General features: G+C 35.8%; 1 protein-coding gene across 7 annotated transcripts in view; it reads left to right on the plus strand.

Annotated features, from left to right (window-relative positions):
* DOCK7 (dedicator of cytokinesis 7) overlaps window positions 1–22,818 on the plus strand; it is a 185,941-nt gene that overhangs the window by 118,746 nt on the left and 44,377 nt on the right. For 4 of the 7 annotated variants that reach the window (XM_059689325.1, XM_059689320.1, XM_059689323.1 and 1 more), the window contains 9 exons: window positions 319–414; window positions 2,225–2,365; window positions 2,458–2,571; window positions 4,527–4,697; window positions 8,836–8,975; window positions 11,890–12,059; window positions 12,745–12,899; window positions 20,177–20,359; window positions 20,465–20,627. In XM_059689325.1, coding sequence (XP_059545308.1) covers window positions 319–414; window positions 2,225–2,365; window positions 2,458–2,571; window positions 4,527–4,697; window positions 8,836–8,975; window positions 11,890–12,059; window positions 12,745–12,899; window positions 20,177–20,359; window positions 20,465–20,627 — 1,333 coding nt within the window. Of the gene's footprint in view, window positions 1–318; window positions 415–2,224; window positions 2,366–2,457; window positions 2,572–4,526; window positions 4,698–5,769; window positions 5,961–8,835; window positions 8,976–11,889; window positions 12,060–12,744; window positions 12,900–20,176; window positions 20,360–20,464; window positions 20,628–22,818 lie in introns of those variants that run through there. The other 3 variants (XM_059689322.1, XM_059689324.1, XM_059689327.1) reach the window with 2 other exon arrangements.

Consider the following 22,818-nt stretch of genomic DNA (forward strand, 5'->3'; position numbering starts at 1 on the left):
AGATTTTATTTGTAACTTTGAGTTTTTGGTCTAATTTCTGTTTGCAGGTACAATTTAGGAGGCTATTTCCCACCTGTTTTTTAAAAATTACATTTTGCTACAAGATAACATGTAATTTTTCCAGCTATTCAACATGCCACTATCTTACGTGTATAAATAGCCGTTTCGTTAATGGGTGTCCTCACTGCATCATTGAATGGTTCACATGCCTTATTTTGCTTATTCTCATTATATCTTCATTTGCAGTTGCATTATTATTTGGTTTGTGTTATTAACAGACTTGACTTTGATAATAACTTTGGATTTACTTCTGGATAGCTTTTTCATGAGGAGCTGGCTTTGCAGTGGGTTGTTTGCAGTGGCAGCGTTCGGGAATCAGCTTTGCAACAGGCCTGGTTCTTTTTTGAGTTAATGGTGAGCAAAATAAACACTTTTAAAAAAAAATATATTGTTTTCCTTAGTGAACACTTTTGTGTTAGCACATCATACTAGAACTCTTTTTCTGTTGTCTTAGGGTTTTACATGTTCCTCCAAGGCAAAATTACATATATTATATCCCTAAATAAACATTGTGAACACTCAGCATAATTTAGTTGGAATGATAAAGTTAATTTTATTTTTTTTAGGGATGGTTGCAGAAGCTAGCTTACTTTTTAAAAGCACCTGTGATACATTCTTATTATGAATATGTTGCTGTATAATAGCAATATTTTAGATTTCATACCGAACATAGATAGATACTGCTTTTATGGTTAGAAAGCTCTTAGGGAAATGCTAGTTAAAGCCAATTAAAAAAACCTTTTTGCTTCATTCAATAAATGATATTAAAAACAAAGGAATCAGTAACTTAATATTTATGCACACACATCATTGTTTATTGCTTTTGTGCATATATGTGTTATCAGGTGTATACAGTGTGGTAGCACTGTCTCCATGGGCTAAATATTACCAAGGCACAGAGAAATTAAGTAACTTTAAGTATACACTGCTTGTAGATAGCAGAACTGTGTTTCTGGCGCTAGGGGTCTTTCTCTTCAGCCTCTAGAAAGCTGAAATCATTGAAACTTTTTCTTCCGGAAAAGAAGTATGTAAAAAATAAATAAGAAGCAAAGGAAATCACAGCAAACAAAAGGCGCTTCTAGAGTACATCATAGGGTCATTCTCAGCATTGAATGTTACCTATATTGAGGATAGAAAGACGTTTCTTCTAGGGATTTACTAACCAAATAAGTGAAAAGGGACCATCCATAAATGATAGGTAACTCATTTTTTCCCTAGAAAATAAACACCAAATTTGTAATTCATGTACTTTTAATATAAGTTCAAAATTATAATTTGATTTATTTTTTGATAGTTGTAAATGTATGTTCAGGTTTCTTAAATATAAACTAGTCAAAAGGTTTAGACTTGAATCTGCTATTTACTAAATGTAGAACTTCGCCTTCAATTTCCCTGAATATTTCTTACCATTATCACATGGGGATAAGAATCTATACCCAAAAAAATTTTATCAACTTAAATCACTTTGTTAATTTTTACCTAATATTTTATATAGGTAATATATTTAGTCATTCATATTTAATGTACATCCACCATTTGATACAAGGTGCTAGATACCGTAGGCACTACAGTGAAGTCCAGGTTTCTAATCTCTCAAAGCTCACAGGGATAAGAAATGGCAAAATTATTGAGTCTTGGAAAGACTTAATTTAAAACAATTTCAGAGTGCTATTTTTTTTTTCTTTTGCATACACACACTTTTTTTTTCCTATTCACAGTCTGGGTAATTTTATGAAGATGGTCCTGTGATTGGATTGCATTTTTTTATATTTCTTTGGAATATACAAAATATTATAGGGAACTTTTCAAAATATTTAAGGGAGCTAAAAGTCTTTCAGCTATGTAATAAATCACATGGTATATTGAAAAAAATAGTCCTACTGTGCAGCGGCTCTCAACCTGTGGGTCGCGACCCCTTTGGCGGTCGAACGACCTTTTCACAGGGATTGCCTAAGCCCATCCTGCATATCAGATATTTACTTTACGATTCATAACAGTAGCAACATTACAGTTATGAAGTAGCAACAAAAATAATTTTATGGTTGGGTCACAACATGAAGACTGTATTTAAAGGACCAGAAGGTTGAGAACCACTGGTTTAGAGTCTCTAACTATTAATTGCATCTGTAAGAAATTAAACTAATGGCTTACTTATTTTTTACAGGTGAAGAGCATGGTGCACCATTTATACTTTAATGATAAACTAAATGCAGCAAGGAAATCTCGTTTTCCAGAGCGTTTCATGGATGACATTGCTGCTCTTGTCAGTACAATTGCTAGTGATATAGTTTCACGATTTCAGAAGGTAATGATGCCTCTTTTTTTTTTAAATCTTTTTCAAGCTCACATTAAACTCTCATACTTTTATTGGTTTTTGCTTTTTATTCCGTTTCTCAGGACGCAGAAATGGTTGAAAGACTCAACACAAGTCTTGCATTCTTTCTCAATGATCTGTTGTCTGTTATGGACAGAGGATTTGTCTTTAGCCTTATAAAGAACTTCTATAAACAGGTAATTCATAATTAGTAATAATTAGTAGTCAGATAACCTAAATACAGTATTTGCTCTTTGTACAGCCAGAGCTGAGAGACCTTCATATACATTCATATACTAATTTTTTTTAAATAGCATAGTTTTATTAGTAAGGCAAAAGTAAGTTACATTTGTTAATCAGGACACAAGACTGACAAGCTGATATCAGTAAAACTGGCTTTTCCTTGGGTTACACTGGCTCATTCTGGAGCACACCACCAGGTCAGTAGTAACTGTAAAGCAGCCCGAGATTCCATTTAAGAATAATGTTTACACTAAATGAAGAACTAACTGCACCTTTTGTGTCTTCAGTGATATTTAAAGTAGCTGCATTTTGCTCTGTATTCCTCCTAACACAGCTTTGGACATTGTAGAGTTTAGAATGGCAAACAGATGTTTACCCAAGTCCCAAATTTCATTCATTTTGCTCTTACTAAATTAAAAGCATTCTGGAACTTTTCCACAAACAGCTGATTTTGTTTTTAAATTTTTATCAACTTATTAATGAAACCTAACTTTTGGAAAACATTAGTATTGGACCTGATAGGCAGTTTTGCTAGTAAGCTAGTAACTCATCCTAGAGTTCCCTTTTAAAGAAGCTTTAAAAATATATAGACCTCTGGGTCCCATCTCCGCATTCTTGAGGAGTTTGGATCCTGATGGTGGGCATAGGGAGTGAGGGACACAGTGCTTGTGAAGCACTTCCCAGCTGGCCCACAGATTAGATTTGGGGAACTACTGGTTAAGAATGCTATTTGGCAGTGAAATATTTAGACGTTTGATGATCTGTTCTATTGGATGCCTTTACTGTATGTCTTTTTTATTAGAGAAGTTAAAACTATGTGTGGACACTGACCCACTTATAATTATTTGCTATAGTATGCATTATTTTTACTCTGTCCCCAAAATTTCATGTACTGTTGCTTCCAAAACCTATTCCTGTCTTTATTCTTCAAGTATTAACTTCCTACATTTTCTGAACATTGAACTAGATCCTAGGTTGCTAAAGTTATTAAGTCCATTCATATATGTCCTCAAGTAGTTTATGGTATAGCTGGGGAAATAGACAAATAGATCATTATAAATATAGGTTAACACAAGGTACTGTAAAAAGAATGGATACTTTCTTTTATGAAGTTAATTTGGTGGTGTACTTTTTCCTCATAAAGTATATCTTTGAAAAGCAGAATATTAATGCTGTATTGGAAATAGAAGAATATGGCTTTGCCCTAGCCAGTTTGGCTCAGTGGATAGAGTGTTGGCCTGCGAACTGAAGGGTCCCAGGTTCGATTCCGGTCAAGGGCACATGCCCGGGTTGCAGGCTCTGTCCCCATTCAGGGACGTGCAGGAGGCAGCTGATCAATGATTCTCTCTCATTGACATTTCCATCTCTCTCACCCTCTCTGAAATAAAAAAAAAATATCTATATATATATATATAGATATATAGATATATATATATTTTTTTAAAAAAATATATTTTATTGACTTTTTACAGAGAGAGGAAGGGAGAGAGATAGAGAGTTAGAAACATCGATGAGAGAGAAACATCGATCAGCTGCCTCCTGCACATCTCCCACTGTGGATGTGCCCGCAACCCAGGTACATGCCCTTGACCGGAATCGAACCCGGGACCCTTGAGTCCGCAGGCCGATGCTCTATCCACTGAGCCAAACCGGTTTCGGCAAAATATATTTTTTTAAAAAAAAGAATGTGGCTTTTAGCCTAGTCAGTGGAATTCTACAGTAAATCTGTAGTTGAAAATTTTGCATTTAAACAGTAATTCTAGAGAAAGCTGATACTATTACTTAAATCACAAAACCAATGCTGCCCACTGAGTACTGTTCTTTAATTCTTTAATATGTCATTCTGGTGTTTGTATTAGAGAAATGATATATTCGATTGGTTTTCTCTTATTTATGCATTGCTTACAAGGTGTCTTCAAAGCTTTACTCATTACCAATTCCAAGTGTCCTGGTGTCCTTGAGGTTGGATTTTCTGCGAATCATCTGCAGTCATGAGCACTATGTTACATTAAACTTACCCTGTAGCCTGCTTACTCCACCTGCATCACCATCACCTTCTGTTTCTTCTGCAACATCTCAGGTATGCAAAGTGTAAGAAAAAAATATCCTTAACGTCCACATTTGTGAAAAAGCATTTTAAACACTGGGGGGAAATTATAGGTAACACTATTGAATAAAAGCTGTATAATAGGTTCTGTATTAAGTGCTTCATAAGTATTAAGCATTTAATTCTCAGAGCAACTCTAGGAGATAAATTCTATTACTATCCCTATTTTACAGATGGAAAACTGAAACACAGTAAGGTCAATAACTTAAGGTCACACAGTTAAATGGCACAGCTATACTTTGAACCAAGTCACATGTTGACATTATTTTAAATTTATTTTTCAATTACAGTTAACATATTATATTAGTTTCAGGCATACAACATAGTGATTAGATATTTATATACCTTATGAATTCATCACCCGTTAGTCTGGTACCCATCTGACACCGTACATAATTATTACAATATTATTGATTATATTCCTTATGCTATACTTTGCATGTTGGGTTTATTTTAGATCCTAAGCTGTTAACCACTAATTAAAACATTTAGTTAAAGCTTATACCTATAGCCCTAGCCAGTTTGACTCAGTAGATAGAGTGTCGGCCTACAGACCAAAGGGTCCTGGGTTCGATTCCGGTCAAGTGCATGTACATTGGTGCAGGCTCCTCCCTGGTCCTGGCCCTGGTCAGGGCTCGTGAATCCACATAAACTCACTTATTTAGATGTTTTCACAAATTAGGATTTTTTGAAGCAGACAGACTGAATTTGGGGTATAAGATGTTTGTTAGGGATTAATACTAGTGAAAGGAATGGGGATAAAGCATAATTTAGCAGAGAAAGAAACCAAACTGTTACAGAATTATCTCCCAAAATTCAGGTTTGTGTACCCAGTGCACTAGTAGGCCCAACCAGTGAGACACCAGTGCTCAGAGACAGAAAGATTTATTTGATTGGGAGGATGGGAGAGCAAGCTCTCCCAAATCCATCTCTCTCAAAAACCAAAAGTAGGTGGTTTTTATGTAAGTAGGGAATGGGGTTAGTTCCAGGAACTGAGAGAGAAGATCATGTTTATTTAGTCACAGATAACACTTTTTCGTATCAGACTTCTTGGAATCAGCAGCTGGTCGCAGCTACCCTGAAGATATTCTTTTCTTCTACAAAACAAACTCATAGATTCTTCTCAAGACCCTGAAGTTATTTCCTCCTGCTTGACAAAGAAACAGTACATCAGCACCACAAAATTATATAGTGAGGACAAGTGGTGCAGCATTGAAGGACCAAGATTCTGCAAAATATCTCATAATTGTGTGTCAGTGATATTATCTTAAAAATAAAAGGCAGAAAGTTGACGTCTTGTGATTCTCGCCACTAGGCTATCATTGGTTTGAGGTTGAACTAGCTATATTTTTCAGTTATCTCAAGCTAAATATACTTTTAGACATTTCTCCTGGAACTTCATGTACAGTCAGAATATGATGCACATACTTTCTTAATCTTTGAGTAGAAGCTATCTGACAACCAAAGGAATTAAAACATTTAGTTAAAGCTTATACCTATAGCCCTAGCCAGTTTGACTCAGTAGATAGAGTGTCGGCCTACAGACCAAAGGGTCCTGGGTTCGATTCCGGTTAAGTGCATGTACATTGGTGCAGGCTCCTCCCTGGTCCTGGCCCTGGTCAGGGCTCATGCAGGAGGCAACCAATCCATGTGTTTCTCTCACATCGATGTTTCTCACTTTCTTTTCCTCTCTCTCCCACTCTCCCTAAAAATTAATGGAAAAATATCCTCAGGTGAGGATTAATAAAAAATAAAAAGCTTATACCTATATCCTAATTTAGTTGTAGCTGCCAAAAATGCTAAGGGTATTAAAATCACAAAGGCTCTGTTATAAAACTGCAGTGCAAGCCTGACAGCCCTGCTACCTCTCTTGTATCCAGAAAACCCAAAGGAAACTAGATGGATATTTATAGGCACTTGACTTCAACAGCTAGTAGTTTCTCCAAAGATGAAAAAGGGCTATCATAGCAATTATTATGTATCCTGTCATACACATTGAGATTAAGGGATTTTGTGGTTTTAGTATTAAAGAAGCCTAGATTTTTCCCTCCTAATGAAACACCCTTTCTGCTGTATAATTCCTGAGGCAAACAAACTGCTTCCTTAAGCTCTTAATGTCTGAAGTCAAAGTCGATTTTAACTCTACTTAATTTTATTTTTGAGACATTTAATTCCTTAATGCAATTCTGTAGTCTAGATCAGTGTCAGATGCGTGATAAAAGAAAAAATTAAACTTCACTTAGAAAGATGGAAAACATCAGAGAGCACCCACAACTTTTCACTTTACTTTTGCAAAACATCGTATTTCCACACACTCTTTTACCTGGCTAGGAAACACTTCTTTCTTGAATGGATAAAGTTTTGCTTTCTTTGCCCAACTTCTTCCAAAGATGTAGCTACACAGATACAAATAAAGCACAGGTGCAGTTCTAAAATCTTTAATGAAACACACTTGTTTACCCCTAACTCCCTGCTGAACATCACATTCAGCAAAGAAATTCACAGAAGTTCTTTCATTATCTTGTTCCCCACCTTGTCATCTAACTACAGTGCATAATTTTCGGATTCTAATATATGACAGAGATATCACTTTTTCAGGGGTGGGGCAGAGGAATTTTATATAGTTATTAGGAAAATGATTTCTGCATGGAGAAATCTGAAATCTATTGTTCTTCTAAGAAACCTCACATAGATGATCTTGAATTATGGATTAGGGGATGAAGGTAAGGACTTTCTTGCTTTGAACTATATTTTACGGGTTCCTATTTTGCAGTATTAAAAACTTTTTAAAAACTCAGTAAGTGCACCATAAAATTATAGTGATTTTTTTTAGAGATAGTATTTTGTCTGAGAAATAATTTTACCCATATTTGAAATTTCCCTGGAAACCAATAGCCTTGACTATGAATATTTCCTGCACACTCAGCAAAGAGTACATAATACAGTTTGGGGCAAACATAGATGTACAGTTGTTCATATGGGAAATAACAATAATTAATAAATAATAATTCAAGAATAAACTGTGTTTCACATATTCACAACTCTAAATCTACTTTTGCCCCACCCTGTATATTATTTGGACTTAGTTGCTTTTTTTTTCCCATTCACAGTATCATATTAAAACATTATCTTACTCATATGTTGAATCTAATGAACAAAATAAACTGGTGAACAATATAGATCTAGAAACATAAAAGCATGCAACAGACTGACAAATTTCAGAGGGAAGGTGGGATTGGGGGGTAGGGGGAGTGATTAACCGGGGAACTTATATGCATATATGCATAGCCCATGAATATAGACAATAGAGTGGTGAAGGCCTGGGAAGGGAGGGTACAGGGTGGAGGGGGTCAATGGGGAAAACAAACAAAGGGGACATCTGTAATACTTTCAACAATAAAGATAAAACAAACCAGAAAAAGGAATAAAGAAAAAAACAGATAGAAGGGGGGGACAACAAATGGAAACTTTTAGTATGAGAAAAAAGAAATTGAAAGTATTTTTCATCATAGTTTCCTATACCAAAAGTAAGAATAGTTACTTTCTCCAATCTATGTATATAAAAGCCAAGCGACCAGAACGACTGGTAGCTATGACATGCACTGAGGCCCCAACCAACTGCAGCCCCTCCCCCACACCAGCCAACCATTTGTGGCCCCTCCCCCCACCAGCCTGGACCCCACCTGTGCACAAATTCGTGCACTGGGCCTCTAGTGTTAATAATAATCATCTGTCATAAACCCTAGGCAAGCCCTAACCGGTTTGGCTCAGTGGATAGAGCATCGGCCTGGGGACTGAAGGGTCACAGGTTCGATTCCGGTCAAGGGCATGTACCTTGGTTGCGGGCACATCCCCAGTAGGGGGTATGCAGGAGGCAGCTGATCGATGTTTCTCTCTCATCAATGTTTCTAACGCTCTGTCCCTCTCCCTTCCTCTCTGTAAAAAATAAATAAAATATATTACACAAAAAAACAGCCCTAGGCAATAAATTACTCTGGGCAATGTTTATCTCACTTTCAGATAATGCTCACATTCTATTTATTGTAATGTGTGTCTGGGATTTTTTTTGTTGCACAGCTATTATAGTTTGTTCTACCTCACTCCCAAACAGAGTTCTGGATTTTCCACCAATGTACAGGACCAGAAGATTGCAAATATGTTTGAATTGTCTGTGCCTTTCCGCCAACAGCATTATTTGGCAGGACTTGTATTAACAGAGCTGGCTGTCATTTTAGATCCCGAGGCTGAAGGGTGAGTAGACCAATTTTTGCCTTGTTGAATATCAGCTTGATTTTGAATGATAGGACAGAAGTATCCCCCTTAAACTTCCTAAGAATCAAAAGATTAATCTTTCCCACTCTTCTACTTGAGAGGAATGCTTTTCTTTTTATTCCATCAGCTTGCTAAGTAACCAAGAGTAATTCCTTGAGTGGCAATAATATGTTCTATATTGATCACAGATTTGCTTTCTAGAAACTCTCATTATAGGAAGAAAGTTAAGACTGAAACAATACACTATGATTAAATGCTAATTTTGTAGTACAGACATAATTGTGTAGAAGAGTAATGTCTTTATTATAGCATTTGTAACATTGAATTATTACTTTGCTGTCTGTTCCTCTCTTACTAAAACAAGCTATTTAAGAACAGAGACAATGTCTTAGTTCCAACATGTAGAATAGGATATTGCAGGGCTTGCATAAGTGTGTATTTAGTTACTGAGTGTGATTGAGTTTAGATAGGTTGAAGTCTGGAATTGGGAGCTGTTGAGAGATAAGAAATAGACAATCAGGTTTGGGAATCATTGGTGATACAGGAAATAGAAAGGGGGAACATAAAAAGCAAATGACGAGAAGGGGAGGAACTATTTGGAGAAAATACTGAGAAAAGAACAAATAAGATGACAGTGTCAAGTTGAAATCTAGAGAATGAAATCTGACATATGTTCATTAGGCGTGGTTCGTGACAGTATTTGAAAATATACTTTCTGAATAAAAATCTGGAAGGGAGAAGAATCTCCAGCTAGATTTCATAGGCAGCTATATAAAATGGCAGATAAGATCAAGGGCTCTGGCTACTTCATAAGACTACTTCATTTCAGATCCCAGCTATTAAATCTGTATGATCTTAAGAGATAAAAGTTAATATTTATGGACAGTCTCCCTCCCAGGAGCATGCCCATCCCTTTCCCTTCCCTACTCTCTCTCTCCCCATCCCCTTCACCCTCCCCCAGGCACAATAGCTTCCTCACTCCCAAGCTCCAAGGGCCCTTCCTTTACCTCCGTTAACTCGTTCCTACTAGTAAGCCCATTTCTTCTAGGAATTAATTCTACCTCTGTAATTTACCCAATAAGCGTTCTCTTGCAAAAAAAATTTTTAAAGTACTATTTACTGAGGAAGGCAATATGCAAGGCACTGTATTAGGCATTTGGGATAAATTATAAAACTTAATTTCAAACCACCTTAGGTAGGTTATTACCCTCATCCATACATAAGAATACAGAAGTTAAGTATCTTCAAAAAATCATTTAGCTATTAAATGATGAAGCTAGTAAGTACTATATTACGAACATGCAAATACTGTTGGTTACAAACAAAGGAAGTAAATAGTAGGAATTAAGTGGAAACACTTGGTGTAGACTTAAAACATTAAGGAAGTTTATTACTGGGGACATCATGTAATAGTTTATTACTAAGTGAAATACTGTATAAGTTAGAGGAAACTAATTTCAAGTGAACATATATTTTCAAGGTAGGAAAGAAAAATAAAGGGTAGGCTATTGAAGAAAGATGGGGTTTATTGAATATATGGGGAGATTACTTTCTGAGAGAAGATAAAGCTTTTTCTGAAACAAAGGAAAGATGATCCTATAGCTATATAGATGGAAATGTGTTAAAAGATGTGACCAGCCTGGCTGGTGTGGTTCAGTTGTTGAGCATCAACTCATGAACCAAGAGGTCATGGTTCGATTCCTGGTCAGGACACATGCCCAGGTTGTAAGCTTGATTCCCAGTAGGAGACATGCAGGAGGCAGCCATTGAATGATTCTCTCTCATCATTGATGTTTTTATTTCCCTCCCTTTTCCTTCCTCCCTCTGAAATCAATAAAAACATATTTTTTTAAAAAAATGTTTTCACCAGAGCAAATTTGAAATGGCTTTCTTTCCTAAAAGAAAGACGTTGAAGTAAGGTTTTTTTACTGATATTGATGGTGTAAGGCTTAAGGAGAGATAATGTAATATGAAACTGATACCAGGTGCAGCATTAAGGGCCAGTTGAAGTTGTGTGAATTTTCAATTGGAATGGTTTGCATAGTCAAAGCACCTTCACTTTAAGAAGAAAGGCAAAAGTATGAAGATGAGAGAGACCCTTGCTAGTTTATTAGCTCAGTTGAAACGCAGGTGACTGGGAGTTTAGAAAAGTTGTAAGGGCCCATATGAGGTATATGAGCAAGGAAGTTCCATTTAAATAGATGCCAAAGGCAATCCCAGCCTGTGAACTACAGAATCCATTTCAGTGGTTCTCAACCTTCTGGCCCTTTAAATACAGTTCCTCATGTTGTGACCCAACCATAAAATTATTTTCGTTGCTACTTCATAACTGTAATGTTGCTACTGTTATGAATCGTAATGTAAATATCTGATATGCAGGATGGGCTTAGGCGACCCCTGTGAAAGGGTCATTTGACCACTAAAGGGGTCACGACCCACAGGTTGAGAACCGCTGCATTAGGTAGAGGATTTTCTTCTGGAAAAAGGAAATAAAAGTTTACTTATGGTAAATGTGAAAAGATTTCATTTGATGAAATAAAAGTTACAGCTACTTAAAATGTAGCTTTTTTTTTTTTGCTTTAAAATATAACCATAACTGCTCTTAAGTTATTTAACATTAAAATGCACTAACAAGGAGTTAATGTAAAAATATTCAGGTTTACTCTTAAGTGAATTTATATAACATTTCTTCTTCCTCAATTTTTACTTACACAGAATGACATTTATTAATTTTAAAATAGAAGTGTTTTTATTTATAGGAATAGATGCAAATATGTGGCAAAGTTAAGAAGTTGAACAGGATTGATTCAGTACCATTGCTTACTGTTTGCTTTAAAGGTATTAACTAATATCTGTGACCTTACTGCTTCTTCTCCATCTTCTTTTTAAATAGACTGTTTGGATTGCATAAGAAAGTCATCAATATGGTACACAATTTACTATCCAGTCATGACTCAGATCCACGGTACTCTGACCCCCAGATAAAGGCTCGGGTGGCCATGTTATATCTACCTCTGATTGGCATTATCATGGAAACTGTTCCTCAGCTGTATGATTTTACAGGTACTTAGTGTATGTAAGACAGATTTTAATGGCAAATCACAATATATAATGAAAGTGTTAGAAAGTTTCCCAAGAATAAAGATCTTATTTTAGGAAAAGAAATGTACACTAACGTAAGTAAACTGTAAATACTTAATTATATTACTGAAAATCTTTTGACTTTGTGAGAGAATCCACTGCAAGGTTTCTGTAAGTAGTTCTTATGAAATTTTAAATAATGATTGTATAGTAGTTCTATTCCTACTTGTTAGAAAATAGGGTTTTTGTGTACTTACTGTTCCTCTAAAAAGTACACAAGAAAGCTGAAAGCTGTCTACTACCCTCAGTATCAATTTTATTCATATAAATATAATTTAAATTGATTTTCACCTGAATATCATTAATTAGGTTTATTGCTAACATTGGGTTAATAAGATGAAGTTTTGTTGCTTTTTGAAAATTAGGACCCACAAAGTTTTATTGCTCTTGCTTTTCACATCAGAATTTACTTGAATTCCTTCACTTGCTCTAAAGAAAACACTGTAGGTTGCATTTAAACTAGCCATTAACTGGATAAAATACTTCCATTCAATCAAAACAAACATTTACTGAGTACCTAATGTGTATTAAGAACTGTTTATTAAGCTATTTAGAAGTTTTATGTATTTATTTATTTATTTTGGATTTTCTCTCCTCCCCGCCCCAGAATCTCACAATCAACGAGGAAGACCAGTTTGTATAGCCACTGATGATTATGAAAGTGAGAGTGGAAGCATGATAAGCCAGACAGTTGCCATGGCAATTGCAGGAACATCAGTTCCTCAACTAACAAGGCCTGGCAGTTTTATTCTCACATCAACGGTAAAAACAACCCTCCTACAGAATTATTTTCCGGAAAGACAAATACTTACAAGGATGTACCCTTAAATAACTAAAATTATTTGTTATATTATTTGATGCAGAAGTACTCTGAGCTTTATTTTGTGGAAATGTTAAGGTTCTGGGAATATTATCTATCTTTTACAAGTTATTTTAAAAAGTATTAATTATTTCACGTTTATGGTATAAAGCTCTTTTCTGTCATTCAGAATTTTGGAAAGTTGCTTATTATATAGCCTATTCTTTTCATCCATTTTACTTTTTTCCTCTTTATTGAATTTATTGGGGTGACACTGGTTAACAAAAGTATACAAGTTTCAGGTGCACAACACATCTGTTAACATTCTGAGAAATTTCTAAACTCTTTTTCACAGTGGCTGCACCATTTTACATTCTCACCAGCAATGAATAAAAGGTTCCTGTTTCTCCAAATCCTCACCTACACTTTTTTCTTATTTATAGCCACCTTAGTGGGTATGAAGCAGCATCTCATTGTGGTTTTGATTTGCATTTCCCTAATATCTACTAATGTAGAACACCTTTTCATTGCTAATTGGCACATCTTTTTGAACAACTATCTTATTTAGAGAAAAGTCCATTCAAATTCTTTGCCATTTAAAAATTGTGTTATTCTTTTTGTTACTGACTTAAAAGAGTTCTTTATATAGTCTGAGTACAACTCCCTTATATATGATTTGGCTTTTTACTTTTTTTATGGTGTCTTTTGAAATGCAAATTTTAAAAATTTTTTTATGAATTCTAATTTATCAAATTTTTCTTTTATTCCTTGTACTTTTTGCTTGTTAATCCTCATCCAAGGATATTTTTCCCATTGATTTTTTTTTTTTTTTAGGAAGGGAGGGAAGGAAGGGGGGAAAGATAAATGTAGATGTGAGAAAGACATTGATTGGTGGCCTCCTGCACGTGTCTTGACTGGGGCCAGGGATCCAACCTGCAACCAGCTATATGCCCCTTGACCAGGAATCGAACCCGAGACCTTTGATGTGCGGGCCAACACTTAAACTACTGAGCAACACCAGCCAGGGCTATTCCTTGTACTTTTGATATTATACATTAAAAAGAATATATAAACTATATGTACAATTAAAATAAAAGAAACAGCAGTATATGTACCACCCAGTTTCAGAAATAAAACATTGCAAATACTTTGGAAGTTCCTTTCTGCCTTCAATTCACTATATCTCTCCCCTAAAAGTGACCACTATTCTCAATTTTATTGACTTTTTAAAACTTTTCTTTATGTAAAATATACTGCACATGAAAAAGTACATGAAACATAAATGAACGAGTTAAAATATTATAAAATGAACACCTTTGTAGCCACCACTCAGGACAAATGATAGAACACTGCCTTTTAGAAATCTTTAGCATGTTTTTCTCCACCACAACTACTTACCAAGCTCCCACTAACATGACTAATGAAATAATTCCTTAATTTTATCTATAGTTTTACCATCTACGTTTGCATCCCTAAAAATTATAGTGTAGTTTTTACATTATGTTTTTAATACTTAAGCAAGTTACAAATTATACTATAAATCACTGATTTTATTTCTGTACTAGAGGCCTGATGCATGAATTCGTGCACGGGTGGGGTCCCTAGGCCTGGCCGACGATCAGGGCTGATGGGGCCATCTCACCCAGTCCCTATTGGGGCCTGCCAGCCACGGGGAGGGACTGGGGGAGGTTGGCTGGCTATGGGAGGTTGGCTTTGGGAGCGCACTGACCACCCGGGGCAGCTCCTGCTTTGAGCGTCTGCCCCCTCATGGTCAGTGCGCATCATAGCGACTGGTTGACTGGTCATTGGGTCGTAGTGGTCACTTAGGCTTTTATATATATCTTATATAATAAAAAGCTAATATGCAAATTGACCTAGGGGAGCAGGCCTAAGCTGGCAGGGACATCCCCCAAGTTGTCCCACACTGTGAGAGGGCGCAGGCTGAGCTGAGGGACCCCTCCCTCTTCCTCCCCCCCCCCCCCCAGAGCACAAATTTCATGCACCAGGCCCTCTAGTAGATGATATCCCATTACCTGCATATAGATCAGTTTATTTACCCATTCTGTTGATAGATGTTTGAATGGTTTCTGATCTTTTGTTATTGTAAATAGCAACCCTATATATTCTCTTACTTGTATCCTGTATGCATGCCTATACTATTATTTAGGGTATTTACTAGGAGGGGAATTTGCTGGGTTACACAATAGTTTCTTCACCCATACTGGATGTGCCAGGATGTTTTCCAAAGAGTTTGTCTCAGTTTATACTTGCACCTTTGAGAGTTCCATTCATATGTTCATCATCACTTAGGATTTTCAGACTTTTCAACTTTTGTCAATCTGATAATTTATAGTTGTATTTCATTTCCCTGGTGTGTTCTGAGGGTACACACTCTTTCATATTTGTGTTGGCCATTTGGATTTTCTCTTTTAAAGTGTCTAGTTTTTGTTCATTTTCCATTGGGTCCTCTGCCTTTGTGTGTGCTTTGCAGAAGTTTATATGTTCTGGATCAAGCCTGTTGTCAATTATAAATGGGTCTTTTAATTTATGGGGCTTGCTTTTTCACACACTTAATAGTAAATTTGGTGACTGGAATGTCTTGTTTTAAAATTCTTGAATTTGTCAATCTTTTCCTAGTATTTTTTGGATTTTTTTTAATATCCCTATTCCAAAATTTTGAAGGTATTTTAAAAAATATGTTTTTATTGATTTTAGAGAAAGAGGGAAAGAGAAACATCAATTAGCAACATCAGCTGCCTCCTGCATGCCCCCTACCTGGGATTGAGCCAGCATCCCAGGCATGTGCCCTGATCAGAATTGAACTAGTGACCTCTTGGTGCAAGGGATGACTCATGCTCAACCAACTAAGCCTTACCAACCAGGCCTTACGTTATTTTTTAAATGCTTGTTTTGTTCTTCCTTTTATATATAACCCTAAAATCTGCTAGTTCATGGAATTTATTTTTATGAACAGTAGAATTTGGGCGCCCAAGTTTATTTATTTATTTTATATATCATATCAAAACATTTCATCATCATATATTTAAAGATTATTTTTCCACCTTCCATCTACATGAACTGTAAAACTTTTTTTTTTGCCATAAACTGTTTTATATAATATTAGTATAGCTTTGTTAGTTTTTTTTTCCCTAGACTATGTATGGCATGAATTTTTTCACTTTTTAATTTCAGTATTTTTGCTTATGTTTTAAATATTTGAAACTTACGTTTTCAATGTCTTTTATACATAGTGTGTAGTTAGATTTTGCCTTATATTTTTAAAATCTGGTATGTTCATTTTTGTCTTTCACTAGACTTCCTAATCCATTTGCATTTAGTATAATTAAAATTAATATATATACATTTTAACTTTACTTCAAATTGTCTCACCCACTGTGTGTGAATTATATTTTTTCTCATTCCACATTTTCCTCTAGTTTACAAATTATTCTGTTTCTGTCTTTTTGTGATTATATAACAAATCATAGTATGCTTCCTTAAATTAAATGATACTCTAATGTAAATCATCATTATATTCACTATGGTTAATAGAAGGATCTTAAAACTAGTTGACTTTAGACCCCTGGTATTACCGACAACAATCAAGGCTTAACTACAAGACTGCGCACAAAGACCACTAGGGGGTGCACCAAGAAAAGATAAAAAAATGCGGAGACAAAGAAACATGACGCAAATGTCAAAAATGGAAGATATAGAGCTCAAAACCACACTTTTAAGGTCTCTCAAGAACTGTCTAGAAGCTGCCGATAAACTTAGTAAGGCCCTCGAAAAGACTGGTGAGACCGCCGATAAATGTAGTGAGATCCTCAAGATATCTAATGAGACCCTCGATGTTGTGATAAAGAACCAACTAGAAATTAAGCATACACTGACTGAAATAAAGAATATTATACAGACACCCAACAGCAGACCAGAGGAGCGCAAGAATCAAGTCAAAGATTCAAAACGTGAAGAAGCAATAAACACCCAACTGGAAAAGCAAAATGAAAAAAGAATCCGAAAATACGAAGATAGTATAAGGAGCCTCTGGGACAGCTTCAAGCATACCAACATCAGAATTATAGGGGTGCCAGAAGATGAGAGAGAGCAAGATATTGAAAACCTATTTGAAGAAATAATGACAGAAAACTTCCCCCACCTGGTGAAAGAAATAGACTTACAGTTCCAGGAAGCACAGAGAACCCCAAACAAAAGGAATCCAAAGAGGACCACACCAAGACACATCATAATTAAAATGCCAAGAGCAAAAGACAAAGAGAGAATCTTAAAAGCAGCAAGAGAAAGAAACTCAGTTACCTACAAGGGAATACCCATACGGCTGTCAGCTGATTTCTCAACAGAAACTTTGAAGGCCAGAAGGGAATGGCAAGAAATATTCAAAGTGATGAATACCAAGAACCTACAACCAAGATTACTTTATCCAGCAAAGCTATCATTCAGAACGGAAGGTCAGATAAAGAGCTTCACAGATAAGGAAAAGCTAAAGGAGTTCATCACCACCAAACCAGTATTATATGAAATGCTGAAAGGTATCCTTTAAGAAGAGGAAGAAGAAGAAAAAGGTAAAGATACAAATTATGAATAACAAATATGCATCTATCAACAAGTGAATCTAAGAATCAAGTGAATAAATAATCTGGTGATCATAATAGAATCAGGGACATAGAAAGGGAATGGACTGACTATTCTTGGGGGGAAAGGGGTGTGGGAGATGCGGAAAGAGACTGGACAAAAATCGTGCACCTATGGATGAGGACAGTGGGTGGGGAGTGAGGGCGGAGGGTGGGGCGGGAACTGGGAGGAGGGGAGTTATGGGGGGAAAAAGGAACAAATGTAATAATCTGAACAATAAAGATTTAATTAAAAAAAAAACTAGTTGACTATTTACCATTCTCCCTATTCACATTCTATTTTATGTATTTTTAATTTTGAATATTATTAAACCTGATATTATATTAAAACAATCCATTGAGCCCAGCCGAAGTGACTCAGTGGTTGAGTGTCGACCTATGAACCAGGATGTCACAATTCAATTCCTGGTCAGGGCACATGCCCATGTTTCGGGCTTGATCCCCAGTAAGGAGCATGCAGGAAACAGCCAATCAATGATTCTCTCTCATTGATGTTTCTTTCTCTCGCCTTTGCCCTTTCTCTCTCTGAAATCAATAAAAACATATTTTTAAAAAAACAATACATAATTCTATTTGTTCTATTTTTTGTCAAGTAACCTTTTCTTTATACTTTCAAATTTCCTGTCAGATTTTTTTGGGTATAATACTTTTAAAATATTATTTTGTGGTTTTATTAATTGATAATTTAAGTATTTCAAGTCTTTACATACCTGTTTCTGTTGTCTGTTTTGATGTTCTCACTCATGATCTATTGCTTCCTGTGTACCTGATTCTTTGGCTGTATACTGGACTTTGTATTTGCAGTACTATTTATAGGTATAATAAGAGTTCTGTGATTGTGAATTCTTCCTACAGAGAAGTTTCATTGATTGCTAGTACCAGACCAGAATTATCTCCCCCAACCCCCTTTTTTTAATGCCTTGGGAGAATGGGAAAAATAGTCCCTCAGTCATTCTTTGGAGGACTTAATTTTCTCGTGGAAACTTGGTTGAGAAAGACTATTCTTGATACTAATCTCAGGTTGGTTTTATATGCAGCAAATTTCTACTAATTTATCATGTGCATTTTCTATCTATTTGAATGAACACATTGTTGCCATTTTAATTTAGGCAAATTGACCATCTTTTTTGTGGGTTTATAGTTTATGCTTTTTAGGTCTTATTTAAGAAGTTCTGTTCTACCCCCAAGGTATAAATATAATCTCTTATATTTCCTTGTAAAAGTTTTAAAATTTTGCCTTTTACATTTAAGTTCTTTCTTTGTCTTGAATTATTTTTTGTACAATTGTGCAAGGTAGGATTCTTATTTTTTTTCTCTAGTGAATCTATCCAAACTTATAATCCATCCATCCACACTGATTCATAACTCTGCTGTATATCAGATTTTCATATATGCATAGGATTTTTTATTCTTTCTATTCTATTTCATTACATTATTTGTCTGCCATATGCCAATATCAGACTGTCTTAATTATTCTAATTCTAGTAAATTCTACTAAATTTATTAATTTAAAATAATTATTTCAACAGTTAAGTATGTTCAGCTTTCCTTTGTCTTTCGTCTCTACATCTCTTCCATTGCTTTTTTGTTATTTAGTATATTTATTAACTAAATATGAGAATGTAATATAAAGGTAAAGAGAAAGAGTTGGAGTCTGGTTAACCTGTATGAAAATCCTGGCTTTACTTTTTCTTAGTATGTGATTTAGAGTAAATTAATTTCTAGCCTTTAGTATCCTTACCTATAAACTAGAAATAATAATAGTTAATACTGTCTCATAAAATTATTGTGAATTAAATAAGAAAAAGTTATCATACTGTCTAGCACATTTCAAATTTTGTTATGTGTAGTCATCATCATTATCACCATTGTCATCCTGTATCTTGTCTGTAAAATTGAGATGATACTACCTGCTTGGTGATATTGTTAGAGAACTAAATGAAATAATGTATGTAAAGAGCTTGGCATGATGACTGGAGTAGAATAAATATCCAATAAATGATACTATAAACAGGTTCTTATTCTTAGTTTTTTGTTTGTATTTTACATACTTATACTAATGGAGATTGAAAAATTTAAATGGCACCTTAACTTTATATGCTCTATGTAAAAATGGTTTTTATTTATACAGTGTCTAAGACTTTTCTTTTTTGTCAGTGTCCCTGACAGGAAACAATGGTTCTCTACACCTGATAAACTTTTTGTTATTACTTTCTATTCTTAAACTTCTCATTTTTTGAGTCAGCTGTTTCTTTTTTCCCTTTACTTTCATCATGTTTGATATTATGTGGTAGATATGTTAGTTTTTAATAGTAAGATCTTTTAGTTTTTTGCTTTATAATTTCTATTAACATATGCCCAAATTAAACAATCTTCTATTGCCAGGAAAGATTCAATAAACTTCAAGACCTTAAGTCTAAGGTTTGGTATGACGTATACAAGTGTAATCTAAATCAGATGGTTCTTTTATAATATTTAGTTTATAAGTAATTTTGTTTTTTTGCTTTTAGAAGAAAACAATTGACAACAGCCCAAAAAGGAAATGGTCGTTGATCAATCTGACTCATTCTACTGTTCTTGATTTTCAGAGTGGCAGGCAACACACTACCTTTTCACCAGAATCAAGTCGGAGCCTTTTGATCTGCCTCCTTTGGGTTCTCAAGAATGCAGATGAGACAGTCCTACAAAAGTGGTTTACAGATCTCTCAGTCCTGCAGCTCAACCGGCTGTTAGATCTGCTTTACCTCTGTGTATCTTGCTTTGAATACAAAGTAAGTGATCATTATGCCATTGCAAAGAGGAACAAGAAAGGAAATTATGTGAAAAAAGAAGAATATTTTCTCAATGCTTCTTCTTTTCTAATGTTTAAATTTTAGGGAAAGAAAGTGTTTGAAAGAATGAATAGCTTGACCTTTAAGAAATCAAAAGACATGAGAGCTAAACTTGAAGAAGCTATTCTTGGAAGCATAGGTGCTCGGCAAGAAATGGTGCGCCGAAGCCGAGGACAGCTTGGTATGTACACAGTATCTTCTCCTTCTGGTGAGAATTTCTTCATTTTCCTTCAAGTTTATTTTATAGTGCTCATTGTTGCAAGTCTTCAGTGACAGTTCTACCCTTTTTAAAAAAGGTTTTTAAATGTAACTGAATTTACCGAAATAACCATTTCTCTGCAGGAATTCAAGTTAAGAGCTCTGATTGAAGGAGGCTAAAACTTACTTTGTGATTTTCTCTGGATAGTCTCAGTTTATTCCTGTTGCCCTTGTGTGATTATTAGTAGCTCTAGTTTTAGAGCCGTTTTAGGTTCACAGTAAAACTGAGCTGAAGGTACAAAGATTTTCTTGCCTGCACGTATGTATAGCCTCTTCCATTAACAGCATCATTAATGAACCTACACTGACACATCATAATCACACAGAGTCTATATAGGGTTCACTCTTGGAGTCATAAATTCTATGTAGCATCTCCTTTTATTCTTAAAAGTTTCCTAGTTTGCACAATGAATTAATGTACCCTGTATCTAAGGCAAAGATAATGGCCATCAAACTCAAATATCAGGGAGAAGAAACAGTTAGTTGCTTTAGAGGCCTGATTCTAATCCCAGGTCTGCTAACCATTAGCCATATAACTTTGACCAAGTCACTTAATCTCCCCCACTTTCCTTTTCCTCATTTACTTGTTATAGTTTGGAGAATTTAAAAGATAGTATAACTAACTGAGCTTATCATCTTTGTAGTGACCATGTGTGTAAACATTTCATAAATTCTAAAGTGACATGTAAATGATATTGTTGCTGTGAACTCCTTAAGGTCAGGGTATGGCTTAGTCATCTGTGTACATGAGACATGCTAATAGTCCCATGTATATTTGTTGACTTAAAATATGACTATACATTGATAAGTATACTAGGGGCCCAGTGCACAAATTCGTGCACCTTGAAAGGAACTGTGGGCTGCAAGGCTGTGGTGGGCACAGGGGCAGGTCTCAGCCCATCCTCCACACCCCCGCCCAGCCCCTCCCACCGTGGCCCTCAGTCCCCTCTGCCAGCAGCCCCGCTCCTGCTGCCGCTGATCCCACAAGCTGGCAGCGCCGGCCCCACTCGCACCCACTGATGGTACGGAGCAATTCTGGCCAGCGCCAGCGGCGGTGTGAGCAGGGCCGGCACTGTCAGTGGGTGCAAGTGGCAGCTGCTGCCCCCATTGCCCCTCAGAAGCAGGGGGAGGTGGAAAAGCCCTCAGGGGTGATCGAGGCCGGTAGTCACCACTCGCACCTGCTGACAGCGTCAAGAGATTGGGACTGGCGCCGGGCGCCAGCAGCAGGTGCGAGCAGTGGCTCCAGCGCTGGCAGTGGGTGTGAGCGGGGCTAGCGCCAGCAGCAAGTGCAAGTACCGGGCGGGACCGCAGTGTTCGGGAGCAAAGAATTTTCAGTAACCACCAGAGGCTTGCCCTGATGATAGCTACCGGCACCCTGCCTTGGTCTGGCGCCCCCACTCATCTGCTCCACCATCCCACCGAGGCCAACACCTGCCACGTTCTGCACTCTGCTGCCTGCTGCCAACACCTGCCATGTTCCGCGTGCGCCCCCTGGTGGTCAGCGCACATCATAGCGACCAGTTGTTTGGTTGTTCTGCCATTTGGTCTATTTGCATATTAGGGTTATATATACATATATATATCTATATATATATATATATAGATATATAGATATATAGATATATAGATATATAGATAGATATATATATAGATATATATAGATATAGATTCTTTATTGTTTTCCAAAATGCTGTTACCATGGTGATCATTTATTTAAGTGAACTTAAATATTCTTTATATGCTATGTATGTTTGGAATTTAATAATGAAAAAGATAAAGTCTTTGCCTTTAATGGAATTAATAGAGCACCGATTTTTTCACTGTAGTTATATACAATTCAAAATGTACCTATGTATTTTTTTAATTCATTTATTATGTAAAACAATCTTCTAGAAAGGCATGAAAATTAACTTTCAAGTAGGTCATTTAATTATTACCAAAATCTAATGTATATTATCCTCATCTTTAAGATGAAGAAAATAAAACTCATAGAGATAAATAACTTGCCTTAGATCATAAACTAAGTGACAGAAGCAGGATCTTTTGACTGCCAATTTAGTGTTCTTCATATTATACTACAGCTCTTTCTGAAGTTTATTGTTGGAAAGGTGAAACTATTAACAATATGTTACAATTTATGA

Source organism: Myotis daubentonii, chromosome 3 (genome assembly GCF_963259705.1).
Source record: "Myotis daubentonii chromosome 3, mMyoDau2.1, whole genome shotgun sequence".
NCBI classification, from domain to species: domain Eukaryota; kingdom Metazoa; phylum Chordata; class Mammalia; order Chiroptera; family Vespertilionidae; genus Myotis; species Myotis daubentonii.